This window comes from Carya illinoinensis, chromosome 12, assembly GCF_018687715.1.
Source record: "Carya illinoinensis cultivar Pawnee chromosome 12, C.illinoinensisPawnee_v1, whole genome shotgun sequence".
In the NCBI taxonomy this organism is placed as follows: domain Eukaryota; kingdom Viridiplantae; phylum Streptophyta; class Magnoliopsida; order Fagales; family Juglandaceae; genus Carya; species Carya illinoinensis.
The window spans coordinates 3,756,227-3,777,629 of NC_056763.1; the positions used below are offsets into that span (position 1 = coordinate 3,756,227).

General features: G+C 38.3%; 1 protein-coding gene across 7 annotated transcripts; it reads right to left on the minus strand.

Annotated features, from left to right (window-relative positions):
- Positions 1 to 139: 139 nt before the first annotated feature.
- LOC122289199 (pentatricopeptide repeat-containing protein At1g76280) lies at positions 140 to 21,188 on the minus strand. Of its 7 annotated transcripts, none has more exons than XM_043096172.1 (14): positions 20,915 to 21,187; positions 20,776 to 20,827; positions 20,344 to 20,401; positions 19,404 to 19,597; positions 18,868 to 18,975; positions 16,952 to 17,134; positions 14,185 to 14,703; positions 13,757 to 13,852; positions 13,434 to 13,607; positions 12,710 to 12,937; positions 12,102 to 12,245; positions 11,801 to 11,989; positions 1,685 to 1,804; positions 140 to 984 (listed from the first exon to the last, which is right to left on the minus strand). In XM_043096172.1, the coding sequence occupies exons 1-14, from the start codon at positions 20,926 to 20,928 to the stop codon at positions 583 to 585; spliced, it is 2,481 nt and encodes an 826-aa protein (XP_042952106.1). In that variant the 5' UTR covers positions 20,929 to 21,187; the 3' UTR covers positions 140 to 582. The 7 variants fall into 7 exon arrangements, with proteins under 7 accessions (XP_042952106.1, XP_042952105.1, XP_042952108.1 ...); XM_043096171.1 differs by having other exon boundaries at positions 20,344 to 20,416; XM_043096174.1 differs by lacking the exon at positions 16,952 to 17,134 and having other exon boundaries at positions 20,344 to 20,416; positions 20,915 to 21,188.
- Positions 21,189 to 21,403: the final 215 nt, after the last annotated feature.

The window sequence follows — 21,403 nt, forward strand, 5'->3', positions numbered from 1 at the left end:
AGGGAGGGATATGAATGTGATTGCTAATATTCTAGGGAAAAATGCTTTGGGCATTACAATATGCTTATTGATTTGGAAGATATTCCTCATTGTATTCAATTGAGCTTGAGTTGGTATAAAAAGGGAAAAACAAAAAAGATTCTACAGATAAACATTACAATAATTATTGATCATCTTGCAAAGTCAAAACAAATTGCCACCTCACTCAAAAAAGGAGGCGTTCACTGTAAATATTACAGCACAACCCAGCCGATGGGCAATGATAAATTCATCACACGTTGCCAGCTAGCTCATCTTATTTTAAACGGACTTACATCTTAGTCGATAGTCCTAGGAAAGTTGGCCCCATTGTTTTCCAGCACAGAGAAGTTGCAGTCCTCTGCCTCTGAGTATCAACCGATTCCAGAGTATGGCTTCATAATTCGGGGATTTGTAAATAATACTTTCCGAGCTTGCCAATGATCAACTAAGCAGCTCTATCCTGTGTCAACTATCAAAACAAAATTGCGAGGCTCTCAATCATATGACTAAATTATGAAAGCCTCTAGGTGGAATTGATCCAAAAACATCCCGTTCCTGACATCAATTTCCTTTTCTCGTATCATAATTTCTTGCGAGCCTTACAGCCCATGGGCTTTGATCAGGTGACCGACAAGTTGAGAACCCAAGTATGGCACACCATCTTAAATTCAATAGTGCGACAGCAACGTTCTCCTCAGAGTTCATGAATAATTGCAGTATCCGCGACTCTGCTTCTGAGTCTTCAGCAAGGATAAAATCATCCTCAATCTGTGTCTTTTCATCGTGAGTGCCAACTTCTTCACTCAACATTCGCATACTCAAAACCTGCAATGCTTCTACAGCTGTGCTGTGAAAACCCTGGTCCACATATGCAGAAAACACGTAATGGCAGGTAGATGGATCAGGCTGGATTTTCTCTTGGTGCATCCTCTCAACAATAAACTCAATTACATCAATCCTTCCCTGACATATGGAAGAAAAATGATAACAATGTTTCAGCAACAAGTAGAAAATGGAACATACCTGACATGCCCAAGAAAAACATTTAAACTACATTTCTCATGACTACTTGTATAGGTCTAACTGAAGGTTGCAATTTGTGTTTTTAACAGCCAAGTTGAGGACTTGTGGCTTTAATTATCACAGATGAAATAAAATGGTGATTTTTCAATTAAAATATGTGTGAAAGGAAGTAAATGTCGGTTCACTATTTTAAGCAAACACCTCTTCTGGAAGCGCTAGGCACAAATGTTTTGACATCCTTCAGGTGTGCATGACAAGGCACAAATATGTTCCATGTTATATGAATGCAAAAATCTAACAATACATCCATGCTCGTCATAATTGGAATACCTGATAAAGATACATAAGATTTTATCCAGAGGAAAAATAAGAAGCAAATTAAGGCAGGAAGTTAGTGAGGTCTTCCTATCCTTGCAATCACGCATTAAACTTGAAGTAACTACGATAGAAGATGGTATAGGAAGAAATTATACAGATGTTTATAAATGTACAAATGCATGGAAAGTAGAAAAATATGTGACAAATTTTACTTTGGGCATTTTAGATTTTTGCAAATGAAGAATTGCATAAGACATACTTCAAATTAAACGCCCAAAAGGAAGAGAGATGGGAAGGAATAACAGGACATGAGATTCAGTACCCTTTGACATGCTTTTTGAAGAATGGTATTAAATAACAGCACATCAAGATCATGCCCTTCTGAGAAAGCTTGATCCAAAAGATTCAATGCTTCATCAAAATTCTCATCTTCCAACAGAATCTGGCACAAATTAAACTCAGCATTAGGTATATTGAAAATCCCAAACCCAATATATATTTATTGTCATCAATGCCAAATCTGATGATCATTAAATAGAATTCCAATGTGAAAAACCACCATGCGTCTATTAAAAAATGAGTAGCAAACTGGAGTCATATGCTAATTAGCATACTATTGGTTTCCCCACATTCCTTGATAACTATTGCGTGTTTTGCCTTACCATTCAGTACGAATAAAATTACCTTGAATCACAGGTATTGCAGGGTCAGTCATCTGTGTATCATCCTCTCCAGTGATATATATATATATATATAAATATTTTTTTATAAGTAAACACATTTTATTGATCAATGGATAGGCACAGCCAAGTACATTACAAAGATATGCACTATGTAGGTGCAATAGAGACAAGAAAATCATGTAGATCCATGCCATTAAAGTCAACACCAGTCACCAATGGCCCAAGTACATAGAGTTCTACTTAAAAAAGCTTTAAGTTCCTCCAACGATCTCACCTTGTCTTCGAATGTCTGATCATTGCGTTCCTGCCACAAACACCACATGATGCATATAGGGAACATCTTCCAGACAACTTTAATCTGTTGAATGCCTCTAAGGTTTGTCCAACTGGCCAGCGCTGCCACCACTATCTCAGGCATAACCCAAGCCAATCTAATCTACTGAACACCTCATTCCATAACACTCTAGCTATCTCACAATGTAGTAGGAGATGGTCCACAGACTCCCCACCATTCCTACACATGCAACACCAATCTGCTATGATCACCCTGCGTTTCCTCAAATTGTCAGTTGTGAGGATCTTATCCAAGGAAGTTGTCCACGCGAAGAATGCTGCTTTGGGAGGCGCCTTATTTCTTCACAACCTTCTCCATGGAAGCAGAATATTTGGCTCATGTGAGGGACTTATAAAAAGTGTGAACTGAGAATAAACCTTTACCTGCGGGTATCCACCACAACATATTTGCTTGCTGGTTGCTCGGTTTTATGGAGTACAAAAGGCTAAAGAAGTCATCAAAACTACTCATTTCCCAATCTTGTGCCACCGCCTAAAATTGATATTCCACTGGATTTGCTGCCCAGATATCACCATGACTTCAGCCATTGAAACATCTTTGGCACTTGCAACCCGGAAAAGGGAGGGAAAGAGTCCTTTAAAGCACTGTTACCACACCAAATATTACTCCAGAATTTAATCCTGGAACCCTCACCCAAAAGAAATCTTGTGTGACAACTAAAGACCCCCATATCCTCTTCTAATGTGTTTCCACCACCCCACTCCGTAAGCCCCTCACACTTCTTTAGTACACTATCCCCCCCATAAGCCTCCATATTTGCTCTCAATTACCAACTTTCATAGGGCTTCTGATTCCTTATTATATCTCCACAACCATTTATCAAGTAAAGCCCGATTAAAAATTCTCATATTTATAATTCCCAAACCACCATTGGAGATAGGGCAACATACCTTCTCCCAATTCACTGAGTGGAACTTGAATTCATCACCCATTCCACTACATAGGAAATCACGTTGAAGTTTCTTAATTCAGGATGCCACACTTGCTAGGATAGAGAACAAAGACAAAAAGCAAGTTGGTAACTTAGAAAATGTACTCTTGATCAAGGTAATCTTACCACCTTTCAACAGATACATTCTCTTCCATCCTACTAATCTCATCTCTACTTTCTCAATCACTGTGTCCCATAATGAAGATGCTCTCAAGGCAACCCCCAACAGTAGTCCGAGGTAAGTCATAGGAAGAGAGGCAATCTTACACCCCGGAGTGCTAGCCAACTCTCTTATATGGTGAACACCTCCAGTTGGCATCGTCTCTAATTTATCAACGTTCACTTTCAGCCCAGACGCTGTTTCAAAACAAAGGAGAAGGGCTTTCAATGCTCGAACCTGGTTATGATCTGCTTCACAAAAGATAAGTGTGCCATCTGCAAATAACAAATGAGAGATACAAATAATTCCCCTATCCGGGGTTCCAATCAAGAAGCCCGCCATGAACCCATTATTAATTAGTGCCGAGGTCATTCTACTTAGCACCTCCATCACTATAACAAAAAGGAGTGGACACAACGAATCTCTGTCTTCAACCTCAAGTGCTATTAAAAAAGTTAGTTGGGCTTCCATTTATCAAAACTGACAATTTCACTATTGATATGCCCCAACGGATCCACGACCGCCACCTCTCCCCAAAACCACACCTCCTAAGAAGGTAAAGAAGAAAGTCCTAATTAACGTTATCGTACGCATTCTCCATGTCTAGCTTGCAAATGATCCCTGCATTGCTAGCTTTCAATCTACTGTCAAGGCATTCATTAGTGATTAGAACCACGTCTAAAATCTCAAATGCATTTTGGGGTTTTGTAACTATCTTCCCCAAAACCTCACCTAGACAGTTCGCAAGCACCTCGAAAATTATCTTGTATACCTCATTTACTAAGCTAATGGGCCGAAACTCCCTAATCTCCTTTGCCCTGACCTTCTTCGGCATCAATGCAAGAAAAATAGCGTTAAGACTTTTTTCAAATTTTCCAGCTGTGAAAAATTCCTGAAACACCCTCATAAGATTATCCTTTAACATGTCCCAGCAAGTTTCAAAGAAGCCCATAGAAAAACCGTCAGGGCCAGGTGCCTTGTCTTTAACCATTCTCCTCACCACTTCGTACACCTCCACCTTCTCAAAAGGCCTCTCCAACCGACAAGAATCATGCTGCCCAATGGAGTCGAAACCAAGCCCATCAAGTGTGGGCCACCATCCCACCTGCTTGGTAAGTAGCTACTCAAAGAAATCAACTACATGATTATGAATCACCTGATCTTCCTTGAACTCAACACCATCAATTTTCAACATCTCAATGTTGTTGGTTCTCCTAAGAGAGTTAGCTATTCTATGGAAGAACTTCGTGCTTCAATCTCTTTCCTTTAACCACAATGCTCTAGATTTTTTACGCCAAGAAGTCTCTTCTAATAAAATAATCCTCTCAAGATCTGCGACAAACACCATCTTCTGAGCTAATTCTTCTTGTGTGAAAGTCTGATCCTCTCTAGCTCTTGGATCTCCATCGCCATACTTTTCGTGCGTTCCCTTATATCACCAAACGACTACATGTTCCGAAGCTTTAAATCCTTTTTCAGATCTTTCAAGTTACCACAAAGATGAAGCTAGGGGTACCCTGTAACTGGTATGAGGACCGCCATTGTCTGACCCTATCCACAAAGCCTTCAAATTTCAACCACACATTTTCAAATTTAAAGTAGTGATGCCTTCTTTGGAGACCACCACAGTCTAGCATGATAGGCCAATGATCCGAACAAAGACGAGGCATTCTCTTTTGCCATACATCCGAAAAATGACTTTCCCATTCTGTTGATATTAAGAATCTATCCAGTCTCGATCAAGTCTGATTATTAGACCAAGTGAAAGCACCCCGCCCCCCCCTCGGCAGCTAGTGGCAAATCCACTACGTTCAAATCAAAGATACACTCCGAGAATTCTGTCATTGTTGGCCGCACTCTTCTGTTTCCAGAACATTCACTTTGAAATCTTATTACATTAAAGTCCCCACCAATGCACCATGGAAGGTCCCACTAGCTATGTACTCCAGGTATTTCTTCCCACAATAATCTTCTAGTGTTGTCTAAGTTTGGTCCATAAACACCAACAAAAGCCCACATAAAGTTATCTATCGCACTCTTAAAGGAGCATGCTACCGTGAATACCCCTATGAATTCTTCCATTTTCTCCACCACCTATCTCAAATCACCAAAACACTTCATGACACCCCCATTAGAAGCCAAATACACCCAATCCACATGTACACAACTCCACAAACTTCGCACAATTCTTAAAGTAATTCATTTCAACTTTGTCTCCTGCAAACTTACAATATCCGCCTTCCACTCACGAAGCACGTTTCATATTTAGAGACGCTTATTGGTCTCGTTGAGCTTGCGGACATCCCATGAGACAATTTTGGGTTTCATTGCCCCTTCCCTTTTGACTTGTCCCTACTAGAACTCCCCTCATAATTCATCGACCATATTAACCACTTAAGCTCTCACTGTTTGTTTTTAGCCACCTTTCCTGTATTGGTGATGCCCTGCTTCAATGGTTGTAAGAAGAGCCATAAACTGTTCCTCAAAACCTTCACACTCCATCCCCACACATTTTTGTATATCCTTCACCATGTGGAAAACCCAATTTGAAATGCTAGATTGAACTAGTAACATGTAATTCAGACATATAGGCTCCCTCACCTCCTCAAAAAGATTTCTACCCTCCCAAACAGACTCATTGTGCATCGGAACGAGCCTCTATGATGGCCCTTCAACAAAGAGCAAAAGATTGTCAATTGCAGATAGGAGGGAATCTTCAGAGTGGGTATCCGAGTGTTCATCCTTCTCGAGATCCTCATCTGGTTGTTTTTGCACCTTCACCGTAGGAGCAACACCTTCCCTGTGGCTCATCGGCAGCATCCGGCTACCATACACTAGGGATCCATCACACAGTGGTCGAGAAACATCCACATCCGTTACAAAAGCCCTTTCTATATGCACATCCACGATTGCCGTCAACTTTCGTGCCACCGTAGAAGGAGGCCCACCTTCCCCTTGACTCGTCGGCTGTGTCTGACCATCATGCGCCGAAGATTTGACGCATGGTGTTCAAGAAACACCTAGATCCCTTACGGGAGCCCCTACAATCTGCTCATCCACCATCACTGTTGACTTTTGTGCCACCGTCGATGGTTCCTCCGCTGTTCGTGAGGGTCGTGCATTGTTTGCCGACAGAGGTACGGTGCTCCCGCCATTAGAGGGGGCCACGAGTCTCTCCCCTTGCACATTCTCCAGACGGACTGGGTCACCGACTTCTTTGTTCCTTTCTACCCCATGAACTAAGGCCCAAAAGAGTGGCCCAATTTACGTGGCTTCCATTATTTTGAGCTTCTTCTTTCTTGCTGGGCCCAGCTACATTCAAGGCCACCTCCATTTTGTTCTGCCCATTTGTAGCCAAAATAGATACCTTTCTAGTGTTCTTCTTTCCTCCACTCCCAAGACCGCCACCAACTCCCTTCTTTCTAGGCCCATACTCAATCCCTCTTGGCCCTCAACGCATGTATCAACTTTTCCACATGCTCTTGAAATTTCCTTAATTGTGCCTGCATATCCAGCAACGTACAGAGCACGAAATCTTCTTCCTGGCCGACAACAATCTTGCCAACGCCCCCTGTCCTTAGAGCCATCCGAGAAGCTCTGTGTATGTCTCCAAAGCCATACCCATGCTCCTGTTGAGCCAAGTCTCCTTTCCTGTCAAAAGGTCCTCTACCGTCCCCACTTTGAAATTCATGGTCATTCATTAGCAACAGAACCTCCTTGTAGTAGCGATTCCTCGTCTGCAATTCTTTCACTACTTGCCTCATCTGTGCTCGACCTCAATAAGAACTCAGTTTTCTCCCTTCTTGTGTATACTCCCCACAGTGCCTCTGTAACAACCATATAGAAATTCAATGGTGAAATTTCTATTAGCTTTAAGAATCTCGTGTAGACCCCATAAGTTTTCACGAATCTATTAATTGTATAGGTTTTAGTCTAAACACATAGTTAGTGTTATTACTCACTATGGTATCAGAAGTGTGTTTTTGATTATTGGAGATAGTTAAAAAAGTTTTAATTGGACACATGGAAAGATCTTAGCCACCTCACTCTTCCAAGTCTACACTCCACTTTTAGAAAATATCTTGAACTGCTTTTTGTGGATATTATTGGGTAAGAAAGGCCAACACTCAACCTCACTTCAGCCTCATCCTCTTCCATATCTTGCGCATAAATATGTCCAGTTCACTTCCCACAAAATCATCTTCCTTTACACTTTTCATTAAAAGAACACCACATACTCTCTCGGACAGCTTTTAGGTGTTCTTTTGCATGCCCATTTCAAAGTTTTTGTAAGTGTTTTATCATAAAGTCTCCTTCATACAAGTTGTTCCTTTTTTAATATAATTTAAGTGGATAGCTTATTTGTTCCATTTGAAAATCATTTGGTCAGTCAAATATTGTTTAAACTCTAAAAAGGTCATTTTGGGAGATAAACTGGAGAATATGTTGTATTTTAGAATTTTTGACCAAGCTAATGGATAGATCATGGTCCGAAATTTTTATGACGTATTGTTAACCTATGTATATGATTATTTGTTGAGGATTTGTTGCATGATTAAAGGTTTTGATGAAAGATTTTTTTAGATCTAGAAACTTAGAAACTGGAAGAGAAAAAACAATTTATGTTTTGAGAAAGTTTAAATCTTTGGTGGTTTAAACCTATTCCAATGGCTTTGATAATTTTATTTGAGGATCCTAAGCCTCTTATATACATTTTAGAATATTATTTTGAAAATATTTGATGTTAGTTTCAAAAATATGAAATATTATGCAAAGAGATGTTTGGATAGGCCAAAGTGTGGATGTTCTTGACTCAATTTATGTTATGGTTAATGTTTAACCATGTGATCTTGAATTAGAAACTTATATATGTTTTAGGACATTTTTTTAAATCATGTGATGGTTTGGTTTGAAAATCACAAGTCATAGATCAAAAGGTTAATCAAAACAAGTTAGAAACAAAAATCAATGAAAATAGCATATGGGAATTTCGGCCATATGGAATTTTAATAGTTGTGATTAGTTTTAAATTTTTCTAAATTGATATTTGAGTTTAGGATGAAATTTACATGAGGCATGTAAATTTTTACATTTTGGTGACTTTTGGAGTTAGTATGCAAAACCCTTAAGTTAGAAATAAAATGGTCATTTTCTCACATGTAGAGGGTAAAATGAAAATTTTACTCTTAAGTTAGTATTTTTACATATTTGAAATTACTAGTGATTTAGTTCTAACTTTTAGAATCACTAATTACAGTTCCTCGTGATTGCGCTTGAGCTTTTATAAGAAACGCAGAGATTACTAGCAGTTTACTGTGTATGTGTGCTAAGTAAAGGAACTACAGTGTATGTATGTGTGTTATCATATATGCCATGCCATGCCAAATTATCACATATGTCTGTTACACAGAATTTATTTTGTCATAAGTTTTCATCTGTTACACGAGATTCTGTCACTTATTACTATACATGCAAGTACATTATGTTAAATATGACATCTATTACATGTATGTCATGTCATGTTCACTATTACAAATATGTCATGTTAAGTGTGTTTTCCATTACATGTGATACCATGTTATGAAATATTGTGTGTAACATTTTTATGTCATGTTACGAAATGTTCTATATCAAGTTAGTCATGTCTTTCAAGTTATGTTCAAGTCACTTTATGTTGTATCAGGGCTTATGTCCTTTCGTATTCTAGTCACGTCTTGTCTTGAGTACAGTGTTTGTATTTCTAGATCAGTTAAGTCAAGTTATTTATGTCAATCATGAACCTAAGTGCTAGGATGGAATAATATCCTAGTGAAACTCATTTGTTCACGCTGGAGTGTTTAAATAGGTGTGAAATCTCCCGAGTTAACGAAATACTGTTAACGGGTAGAGGGCGGGGGGACCTAACTAGCTAGTCACCGAAGCGCACCAGGCACTAACGCCGATGGAGCCACATTCAGTTTCGTGGGGTCCACAACAACTGTGGCACACGAAGTATGGGGTCACAGCAATTGTGACGCATACACTATGTGAGACACAGCAATTGTGATACGTAGAATACATGGGGCCACAACAACTGTGGAGTATGTATTAACGCACTCACAGCTGGTTCAGATACCTGTATTGTGATGCGGTAATTGGTAGGAACACATGGCTCTAGGAGACCCATGTAACACCCAAGAAGTTGAGTTACATTCAATTTTGTGAGGTCCACATCAACTGTGGCACACAAAGTATGGGGTCACAGTAATTGTGAAGCATACACTACCTGAGATACAGTAATTGTGACACGTAGAATACATGGGGCCACAACAACTGTAGAGTATGTATTTAAGCAGTTAAAAAATAAGTTTTAGATCACGTTTAGGTTAAGTCAAGTTTCATAGCAACTTCATGTCAAGTCAAGTTTCAGATCACGTTCATGTTAAGTCAAATTTCAGAGCAAGTTCATGTTTCAGAGTATGTATTCAAGTTTCAAAACAAATTCATGTCAAGTCAAGTTTCAAAACAAATTCATGTCAAGTCAAGTTCAGTTCACATTTTAATTTAAGTTATGCTATGTTGTACGTCAAGTTATGCTTTAATTACTTATGAATTTGATTATGCATTCATGTTTTTACTGTCATCCATGCATCGTTAGCCTGTGTTGAGGTTTTTTGTTAACTTACTGAGATTTGTAATCAAATCTCATTGTGGTAGTCCCAACTACTATTCCCCCGAATGGTAGATCTTGTTACAGAACTTGAAGGAGAATTAGGAGCTGACCAACTAGACACAGTTGACTGAGCAACAGTGCGAGTCAATGTTAGTATAGTAGTTAACGTAAATTACTACTTGTACAATGGAGTTGCATCTCCAGTACTTTTTGAATCATAACCATTTTGGACTAATGTGGTGATCTTAGTTGTTCAATGAGTCTTTATGTATGAAGTGTGTTTTAAGCATTTGGGATATTTTCTATTTGGTGCATAGTATTTCTAAAGAAAAAAATTATCCACTGCGAATATTACATAATGTTAGATGCATGTTAGGAACATTGCATCTTATATGTCATGAATGGGGGCAGGTAACCTTGTATTGCATGTTTCGACGCTTCAAATGTCCGTCCGATCCCAAACGGAATTTGGGGGCGTCACAGACTCCCCCATCCTCCTCCATCCCCTTTCCTCCATCTCTTCAGGCATAAAAATGAAGTTGGGCTTGCCACCATCATTGTATTCCACTAATGCCATGTATCTACTGTGCGCATTCGAGCACCGATGTGCTATGAAGCTACGATGGCCTTCCCTCACCGTTGTTTAAAAATCCTTCTTGTCTCCCTTTACACACTCCTCCAGTGCTCTACCAAACTATTGCACCGTGGAGAGCCCCAATGATATCTCATTCATCACCTTCCATCTTCTCTTTGTAATATGCAATGAACTCCCCACCTTCACTAGTGAAAAAACTTTTGATTATATTACTAGATGTTTTAAAAACCCCATCCCACTCACACCAAACCACTCAATGTTCACTCGTAATTGTACCGTCACAAAACCTCTTGCCCTTCATCGGAAAAAGATTATCAGCTATCACGGTTGTACGGAGAGAAAAATTCATAACATCCTCACTAGTGGACGTAACATCCTCTCTAGTGATATATCACTCTGTTAATGGTGTAGTTTCTTGTAATTTTGAGGCATGATAGATAACTAATGTAAAGCTTCCAATATATAACTAGAAGAGCTATGCTTGATCTATAACTTGGGATTGGGACATCAAGAAACATCTCTCATAAGATGGAGATCTAATATGAGGATGTTAACTGCTAAGAAATGACACAGCAATAAAATTGTTATTTACTGATTTTTTTTTTTTGACCGGTACCCATATAAAAAATTATGAGACAAGAGAGTATAACCTAAATTACAGGACTATAGGGTAGCACCTGCTGAAGAGATGAGGAACAATTCGGAGGTGACCAACATAAAAACTAACTGAACTAATGGTGTTACAAGGGTCGAGGGAAATTGAAAAGAGAACGTGGGTTGAAACCATAAGCATAAATGTGGTAGCATACGAGATCAGAATTGTTGATCAACAAGGGCGATAAGAAGACAGTTGGACAGGTATTGAGTGGTCCAACGTTCTCACATTGAACCACTCAAGACTAATTTTAAATTATATATGCATGAAACTATATTTAAAGATAAATTTATTCAGGCATGACCTTTATGGGTCCCCTAGGTTCCGTCTCTGTATATGAAGACAGCACCTTTTTAGTTGCATACTTCTAACAACAAACAGCAGGATCAGGGATTACATTGAAATACCTTTATGAGAACAGTGTAAGTCAATGTCTGAGGATAAAACCCATCACGCACCATCATGGAAACCAGTGAACAAGCAGATTTGAAACATCTTAAAATGCTACAACAATCGATCAATATATTATAAGTCGCAGCATCTGGGGCGAAGCCACATGACTTCATATTTTTGAATATTTCTACTGCCATGTCACTCTGCATGCCAACCAGAAATATGGAATGGGCAAAGACGTTATAAATAACCCCCATGCCTCAGAGAAGTAGCAACTAGCAACTAGAACAATCACATAGTGCAGGTACCACTTACTTCCTTGGCCTCAACAAGTGAATGCAACACTGTATTATACATAACTGTTCCGAGAAAAGTGTTATTACAGCAGAAAAGGTTCTCTGCCACTCGTAAATATTGGATCAGCTCTCGTATCATTCCCTCTGCTCCAAGAGCTATCAACTGGAGAGAAGAAAAAATGAATTGAGTACCATAAATGAGGTTCTGAACAACAACAAAAATAAAGTCTACCACATTAGCTTCAGGCCAGATGATGGTCATGGCACTCTGTCATTAAAACAGAGGCCAATGCAAGCAAGATGCAAGGGGTGTATCATTCCTGTTCAAGCCGAATGAAACACTATCTACCAGTGCAAGGATGGTAGATATACAAATCAAAGAGTACATCCTATACACCATTTACATACCTAGCTCCATGGTATAACAAGGAAGAAACATACCACGTCCCTATGAACATCAGTGCGCAAAAGTACACTTGGTTATCTCATAAACAGATGGTAAAAATGTATGACAATATAACAATTGAATTAGACCCTGACGCAATAATCCAATCTTTACCTTAAGCAGTCAACTCCATTTAGGTCAGTTTCAATTAAAAGGATCAAAATAATGAGACTAGGAGTTACCAGGTTCTTCATTGACAAATGACTGTGCTGAAAACCATTTCTCGCCATATCCATTTCAATAGCAGTTATTCTTTTACCAGCATCTACCTGTGACAGCATATTTCCCTCTTCATACGGGGCATTCACGTTCCCAAATAATGAAAACAACAGTTCATATGTCCTGATATCTGGCAGAATCTTCAAATGTTTCATTTTAGCCAATATCTGCACTGCACGTTCAGGTTGGTCCTGTGGAATCAATGCAACATAATTTTGGTTAGATGGAGAGACCAATAAACCCTAACAGAATTAGCAATCTAGTGCTGGTGAACTTCAGCTTAATATTAACACAAAAACCTTTGATGGAGATAAATTTGGGGAGAATCGCTAGCAAAATCCTACTTGATGCTTCTATATTCTAGCCCCATCTAACATAAGCAACTTATTTGACATGCCTATTAAATGTAGATCCTAATATCAGAGCCAATTAAGCAATAACTTCTCCAAAAACAAGAATTAGAAGACACATGATTTGCATAAAAGGTTGCTACAACATTTTCTAACGAGAAACAGTTAAAGAAAATTGGCCTTTCAACATTTAACTTGTCTTTACACGGTGACCCAAGGTGAACATACACTGGAGGAATATTCCATCTCATAGCCTTGAAAAGTAATAAAAAAGGAGACAACAAAACAGTATAAGGTACATAGTTGAGTATAGACTCCAAGAATTATTTCAACTCACTAATCTGTCACATGCTGCAAGACAAGCATTATATGAATGAGGATATGGTGATTCGGTAATTTGATCCAGCAGGGACTCAGCTAAATTCAGTTCTAGCGCTTTGCTGCAACCCATTGAAAGGGTAGCAAGAGTAGACACATATGGCTTCAAATTCCTCTGTTGCATTACTTTTAACTGCAAAAGTATGAAAAGAAGAAAATACGTCTTACATAGAAAATATCTATTAAAGAGAAGGCAAAACAGGGTGCAATGGATATCCAGCAAGTTGGCAGAAAGTGATTTCTGAAGACAACTTATGCATGCAGTAAATCAATATAACTTACCACTTCCATGCCATAGTTGTAACCTTTCTCAGAAACAACTGCTCTAACAAAACCATCATATGTGTGGCTCGACGGTTGCAACCCGAGATTTTTCATCTAGACAGAAATGGTCCATTACTTAATTACACACTTAAATGCTGATCTGATGATGAATCAAATGCAAATGAAACTAAAAAGGAAAAAATAATAAGTAAACAATAACGCAGAGTAAAAACAGAAAACAAAGTTATTGTTGTGAGAGAGAATACAGTTTTTGTTTTTTTTTTATAAGTACGAGAATACAGTTTTTGTTGAAGCTATGCAGAGACATAATGGGGCATCAAAGTTGTAGAAACAAATATATATATATATATATATTCTTTTTCATAACAAGAAAAGGTTTCAAACAGAATTAAGGAATGACAAACTTAAATAAATGGTTATCGTACCTGTAAAATCAACTGCTCTGCCAACCCACAATTGCGAGCATGTGCACATGCATGTATCACATCATTGAAAGACCATCTCAAAATCTTCGTAACAGGCATGGTTTCAGATTTACTAACCCAACTTATTCCACTACTTTCAGCTTCACTATTCTCCATGCTCAGATTGCATTGCTCTATGTTACTAGGAAAACAATTGAATTTCTTAGAGTCAACGGAAGGAATAGACTGTTCATTCCCTTCCAAGTGAAACTTCATTGAGCCTAGAGCCTCATTTGAAGGTATAGGAATGTCTAATCTTGAAGAATACAGCTTTCCTTCAGCAGTTCTATTAATAAAAATGCTACCCCTGAGGGCTAAAGCCACCATATTTTGCAAAGTCTCATATGCAGATTTTAAGTCTCCCAACCTTGTAAAAGACCAAATGAACTTCCGCAAAGGAATGATGCTGAAACTGTAGTGTTTGATATAGTCCTCCCAGATTTCATGAACAGCAGACAGGTTTTGCTGCCAAACTGCAAGCTGAACAAAACACAAACACAACGAAAAGTATAATCTTCACTTGGACTTCTAAAAAAAAAGGAGCTTTTATCTGCCTTAAATATTTCACAGCATAGATGATGAAACAAAAATATAAGCCATATTGCACTTACTAAATTGCAACCTGCCTCAGGTTGGTACCCTATTACATATAAGTATATTATACATATTTTTTGGATAAGTTAAAATTTATTGGGTGAGTGTCCATTATGCAGTTACCGTAACAAGATAAATACGAGGTACTGACTCATTTTCCGACCAACCACCAACTATATTACTAGATACTATTTTACTCGATAAATATTTTTTTTGATAAGTATATTTTACTCACTTCTCGGTCTTGCTTCTGTGAAAGCCGTTTTTTTTTTTTTTTTTTACTCATATTCCCCTTCCAGCTAGCCTTGCTTCTAAGATTGAGAAACTCAACATGACTTTTTGTGGAGTGGTCTGGGCAATGAGTTTAAATTTCACCTAGTAGAGTGGGATAAGGTGTGTACCTCATTGAGAGAGGGTGGTTTGAGGGTTTGCAATGTGAGGGCCTTTAATAAGGCCTTACTAGGGAAATGGTTGTGGCGATATAATTATGAGAGTGAAGCTTTATGGAAATGGGTGATTGATGCGAACTACGGGAGTGCAAGGGAGGGATGGTGCTCTAATGAGGGGAGGGGGGGCTTATGGTGTGGCACTATGGAGGAGAGGATGGGGGGTTTTCTCTAGCAATATCGGGTTGTGTATGGGGAATGGCCAGTGAATCAGTTTTTGGCATGGTGTGTGAGTGGGGGGATACAACTCTTAACGTTATGTTCCCCACTATTTTCAGAATTGCACGGGAGAAAGAAGCGATGGTGGTTGACTTGTGGGCTTTTACAAATGATTCTCAAGAGTGGAACATCAATTTCACTAGGGAGGCACATCATTGGGAAGTGAGTGTGCTGGTGGAATTTTTTAACTTGCTTTATAATTCTACTACTGCTGTTACAGCTGAAGACAAGATGGAATGGGGACCTTCTAAGAAAGGGAAATTCTCGGTAGGCTCTTTTTATGATACACTTACAGCTAAGGATCCTGCTAATTTTTCGTGGAAGAGTATATGGAGTAAAGCACCTCCTAAGGCTGCGTTTTTTGTTTGGACATCAGCTCTTGGAAAGATCCTAACCATTGATAATCTAAGAAGGCGTGGTCTAATAATTATGGACTGGTGCTGCATGTGCAAAAACAGTGGGGAAACAGTGGATCGCTTACTCTTACATTGTGATTTTGCTCGGAATACATGGAATTATTTCTTTAGCAGGATGGGGTACATGGGTAATGCCGGGAAGGTTTGTAGAACTACTAGCAAGCTGGAGAGGGATCTCAGGGACTCCACAGATTGCAGCTATGTGGAAGATGGCTCCCATTTGCATTCTTTGGTGTATTTGGAGCGAGAGAAATTATAGATATTTTGAGGATCAGGAATGCTCCGTGGAAGAGTTTAGAAGTTTTTATGGAAGACTTTATTTATGTGGGCCATTGCTTTAGATTTTAATGGTCTCAGTCTCCATGATTTCCTTGTAACAGTTTCTAGTTCTTAAAGGGGTGTGCTCATGTATACTTCTGGTGTACCTGGCCTACGCATATCTTTTTATCAATAAAATTTCTTATTACTTATAAAAAAAAGGTATATTTTACTCAATAAATATTCATGAAACTAAACTTCTACTTCATAAGTACAAGCCCCAATGAAGTAAATCACAATCACCATATATCAGCTTTTATCTTTGCTTCTGCATCTCTTTGCGGTTCCAACATGTTCCCCTCATTTCTCCTTAAATATGTAACTATAACAAGAAGTGGAATAAAATTCAGATGATGCTTCAGTTTTCGATCGCAAAGAAAACAGATAAAATACCTCCCGAATGCGGTTGGTAAAGCACTGAAACTTTTTCTATAAAAAAATTGTTCGCTAACTAGCATGTGACTCGGCGGGGATCTTTTTTCATAACTCCAAACATTTAAGTCAATTGTGACAAACCACACATATGCACCCTTTTAAAACATCAGTAAAACTACTACCTATGTCTAAACTGTTTAAGATGTCACAAAACCAATTGTAGAAATATTGAAAAGGGAAGAAATAAAAATCATCTACTGCCTTAGGAATGTATTAAAGATGCAGGTTTTTCTGTTGAGAGAAGAAAAGAAAACCCAATCACAAGAATCATACTGAAACCAAAACTCTTTGTAAGTTCACCTTAAGAAGCTCTGAATATGTTACTTCATTCTTCCCCACCATTCGGTGCTCCATTAGATCCAAACATTGATTGGCATGGATCATACTTCGCATCTTGGCACAGGCTCTGAGGAAAGTATTGCACACAGATAGAATTGGATAGACGCCATGCTTTTCTCCAAAAAAATTTATCAAATTCAGTGCCTGACAAAGTACAAGAAAAACGAATGCTTAGTTCATTATAACTTCAATTTACAGACCCTTGTATGATACATATATTCTACCAGTAACTACCGTTGTAATTGATGACTTGCAAAAATTTCATATTGCAGATTTTACAAGTTCGCTCGAGCGGAGGCTTTTGGCCGCTCGAGCGAATTCAGGCAGATTCAAACGCTCGACTGCCGCTCGACAGGGAGCTCGAGTGGGTTGCTGAAAAACAAAGATCGCTCGAGCGGAGACATTGGCTGCTCGAGCGAAATCAGGCAGAGTCGAACGCTCGACGTGCGCTCGATAGGATGCTCGAGCGAAATCAGACAGAGTCGAACGCTCGATGTGCGCTCGACACCCCGCTCGAGCGAACATCGTATTTTCACAGATTTAAGGTTTTCCGCCGTCGCACCATATAAAAGTAATTTTTCACTCTAGGGCCGCGACTTTTGACTGGAGAACACTTCTTGGGACAGAAAAACATAGCTAGAGGGATTCAAATCATCTGTTTTGGAGAGGGAATTCCAATTATTGCACGTACATTGGAATCATACATGAGCACGGACGGGAGAAAAGCGTTGAATCGTTCCCTTGAGCTTTTGAAGACGATTTGCGGCTGCAAGGAGGATTTTTCAGTGTTTATTTTCTTCCAATCTTCTCATAACAATTATGGTGAATTCGTTTATGTTGAATTCCATTTCTAGCATGAGCTAAATTTACTTTATTCTAGAAAAACGATGTAACCTATTTCCGAACTATGCTTGTTTGTCTATGCTAATTTAATGCAATTATCTCTTTGTTTATCTGATTTATTCTGAGTTTATTGCTTCTAATTAACTGGCCATTGATTAGATGATAATTAATCTTGTGATTTGCTATCGAAAGAGGGAATCATAGGGTAGATCTTGGATATTTCAGCATAGGTAAGTATAGCGATCGAAAGACTTGTATGAGCCTATGTAGTAATTAAATCTTTGGTCTTATTGCATTCTTGATTATTGAATTTGCATATTTTTGTGTGAATTGATAACCAAGAGTCAATTCCAATTGACTATCGAAAGAGGCTTTTGGATGATTTAGAGATTTGCTAATAGACAAAAGAAATTTAAATTAAGTTAGCTGGATGAGAAAAGCATAGTGAAGAATTAGGTGAAATCGATTTCTTAGAAGTTTTCATCCCCATTAAGTTGATATTCGAACATCAGCTTTATTTCCTTTGCATATTTCTCTTTGAGTCGATTTTAGTTTAAATTGCAACTACAAAAATCTTAGTGATTCCTCTAGATAAAATCAAGTTTAGTATGATTTTGGTATTTGGCAAACGTAAGGTACCAATCCCTGAGGACGATACTCTTCTTATTACTTTAAATTACGATACTGTGCACTTGCAGTTTTGCACCGGTCAGTAATCACAGACAGTACCCATCTCTAATGTATTCATAGCCAGACATGTCTCCTGGTATCCTCTCCCCTTTTCCCCTCTATGTTTTCTATTCACCATATGTACATAAAATCTTGGCAGGAAAGTTCATCAATCAACTTCCAAGAATACATCCAGATAACCCATTTTTACCCGTATAGTTCCAAGTTACAAAGTTAAAATTAATATTCTTATGTTCATGCCACAAAACTAATCAATTAACACAAAAACCAGTATATATCCCCAATAGAGTAGAAAAATACATAATGCAGATAACATGTTAAGTTTGTATAATAGGCCACTATACCTCCTCCAAGTAACCTCCTTTACAAAGAGCTTGTATGATAAGCAAATAACACAGTTTGTCTATGCCAATCTCCCTTTCCTCCATTAACCTCCAAGTTTCCATGACAAACTGCATGAATACGCCATTAATGCTACATGGAAAAAGTATTAACTGATAAGTCTGAGACTCGAGTTTCAACAATACCAAGCATTCTCCGGCTGAAAAGGTAGAAGTATACCAACCTCACCTCCCAAGAATGAAGCAAATGATATGACAGAATGGTACAGTTATCAAAAACCATTAGATAAGTTCTCTGGTGGGGTTCTCCACCAAATCAAGTTAAGCATATAATTAAATCCATTAAATTTTATAGGCAGGATTTTTCTTTGTTCTTCCCCTTTAGACTTAAACCCGTGGTGGGCGGTATTACACTTTATTTTATTTTTATCAACTAGTCAATTCATTCACACTGATACAGGATCTAGTGCAGATGCCAGATGCCCTAGCTCCACACACAAACATGGAACAGTACTCAAATTCTCCGTCATTCAGCTTACCAATGGATCAGGTGATCTAGAACAGTAGTTAAGAATATGAACAAAATCATCAGGTCTCAATGAGTGGTTTGCATGGCCAAGATCTAAAAGCAGATTAGAAGCCTTGCTCCTCTCACCCAAGCGAAGTGAATCCACAATTTTCATCTGTAAGGATCTTGTAGTTGATTCTGTTCCATGTGCCAAAAATTCTACACCTGCATTTGGAATTCTGCATTCAAGATTTTATAGAAAACTATAACAAAAGTTTGATTCATATATACCATAAAGGCTCTGTAAAACTTTTTTTTTTTTTTATATATAAGTAGCATGAATGTACATGGTTATGAGCAATCAAACAGTCATTCATTAGCCAACCCCACAGATAGGAAGATGAGGATTTGAGTTGGATACAGATATTAGAACAACATATTACAAGACCTGGTAAATTGCAAAACTAGAGGACTCAATAAGTTTGGACACGCATGCAACTCGAACATTGTTTTCAGGGAGCTTGGCGGAAAGAAACGAAGCTCCTAGCTAAAGGTAGCTTGTCTCGTCCAACAGTTGAAAACAACGAACAGATGCATGACACAAGGGAATCTGCCTAACAGTTTGGGCCAAATCCTGAAGAAAAGCTAAAAAAGCTGTTTGATAGGCCTGAGCAGTATCAGGCAGTTGGTCAGGTAAAGCCTGACCAAAACAATGATAATTAGCTGAGCGTCACCCTTACCCTGTATATACATAAATTTCAATCTTGTCTCATGCAAAAACATATATTTAGGTATGCTAACCGCAAAGTGAACAATGATTACCCTAGCTCCAAAGTTGATACAGATGCAAAGTCTATGCTTGGAAACAAAATCTTTAAAAAGAGTGAAGCCAATGAAATATCCATGTAATTGATATTTGGCACAACCCAATATAAAAGTACTCCAAAGATAATTCCATAGATAATTGTTACCCTTTGTTGTCATAAGGGCTCGGTAAAATCCCAGATTCTCAGCAACATTCCTTCGTTCCTGTAACAATAGTGACTTCAAGCAGAAAAAAGAACGATAAATATCATAAATGCCAAAAGTTGTAAGTAAATCATTTTCTTGCGATCAAATTGTGAGGACTAAAACATAATTTATATGAAATAAATTATATTTATAATCTTTTATTTGGTTTCTCAGAGAAACCGAGGACAATTGAAGTGTTGCCTAGACAAAGGTAACGGCACCAAGTTTGTTCGAGGAGCGGCAATAATTTCATCATAACTAAATTGAAAATGTAGTTTCTTTACTTTCGGAGGTTTTCTCACCAACCAGACACGGAGCATTGCCAATGAAAAAATAAATAAATGCCATTCACATTGGACTGAATCTCTTAAATTCATAGTATAGAGGCATACATGTTTCGATTTGCACAAGTAGTCCGCAACTGACCGCAGAGGAGCCCTCGCCCTGTGAAAGAAAACAGGACATGAAGAAGGTGATTGTGGAGTATGTACAAATCATATGCCGAACTCGTTGTAAAGAAATTACACTCACAGTGGTCTATGCATGTTTCTTCCGGCTTCCCCAGTAGAGCTTGAGCTTGTTGATGCAAAACCCCTAGTGGTTCCGTCTAGGGTTTACCAAGAGCAAGCATTTTCACAGAAAATGGATTTTCTTGGGAAAACCTAGAAATCCAGTAATCGGTCTGTCATGACGAAGTGGGTTGATGCAGGTTCTAAGAGGAAAGAATACACGGATTGTCAAGGGTCTTGGTTTTTGAATTTTGCTATGGTGAGATGCGGTCCAGAAATGAGTTGTGTGATTAGAGCATTCTCACCCCTTCTCTATCTCCATTCCTATAATTTAACTTAAAATTATATTTTTTTAAATTTTTTCTTAAATTTTATTCATCTTCTAAAAACCTCCCACATCACATTCCTTATCCCTATCTCTATTCTATTAAATAATATTTCTCTATTCTTTTTTAATTACTTTTTTCTCTCTCTTCTATTCACAATCTTAACTACTAACTCTTTTGTCTTA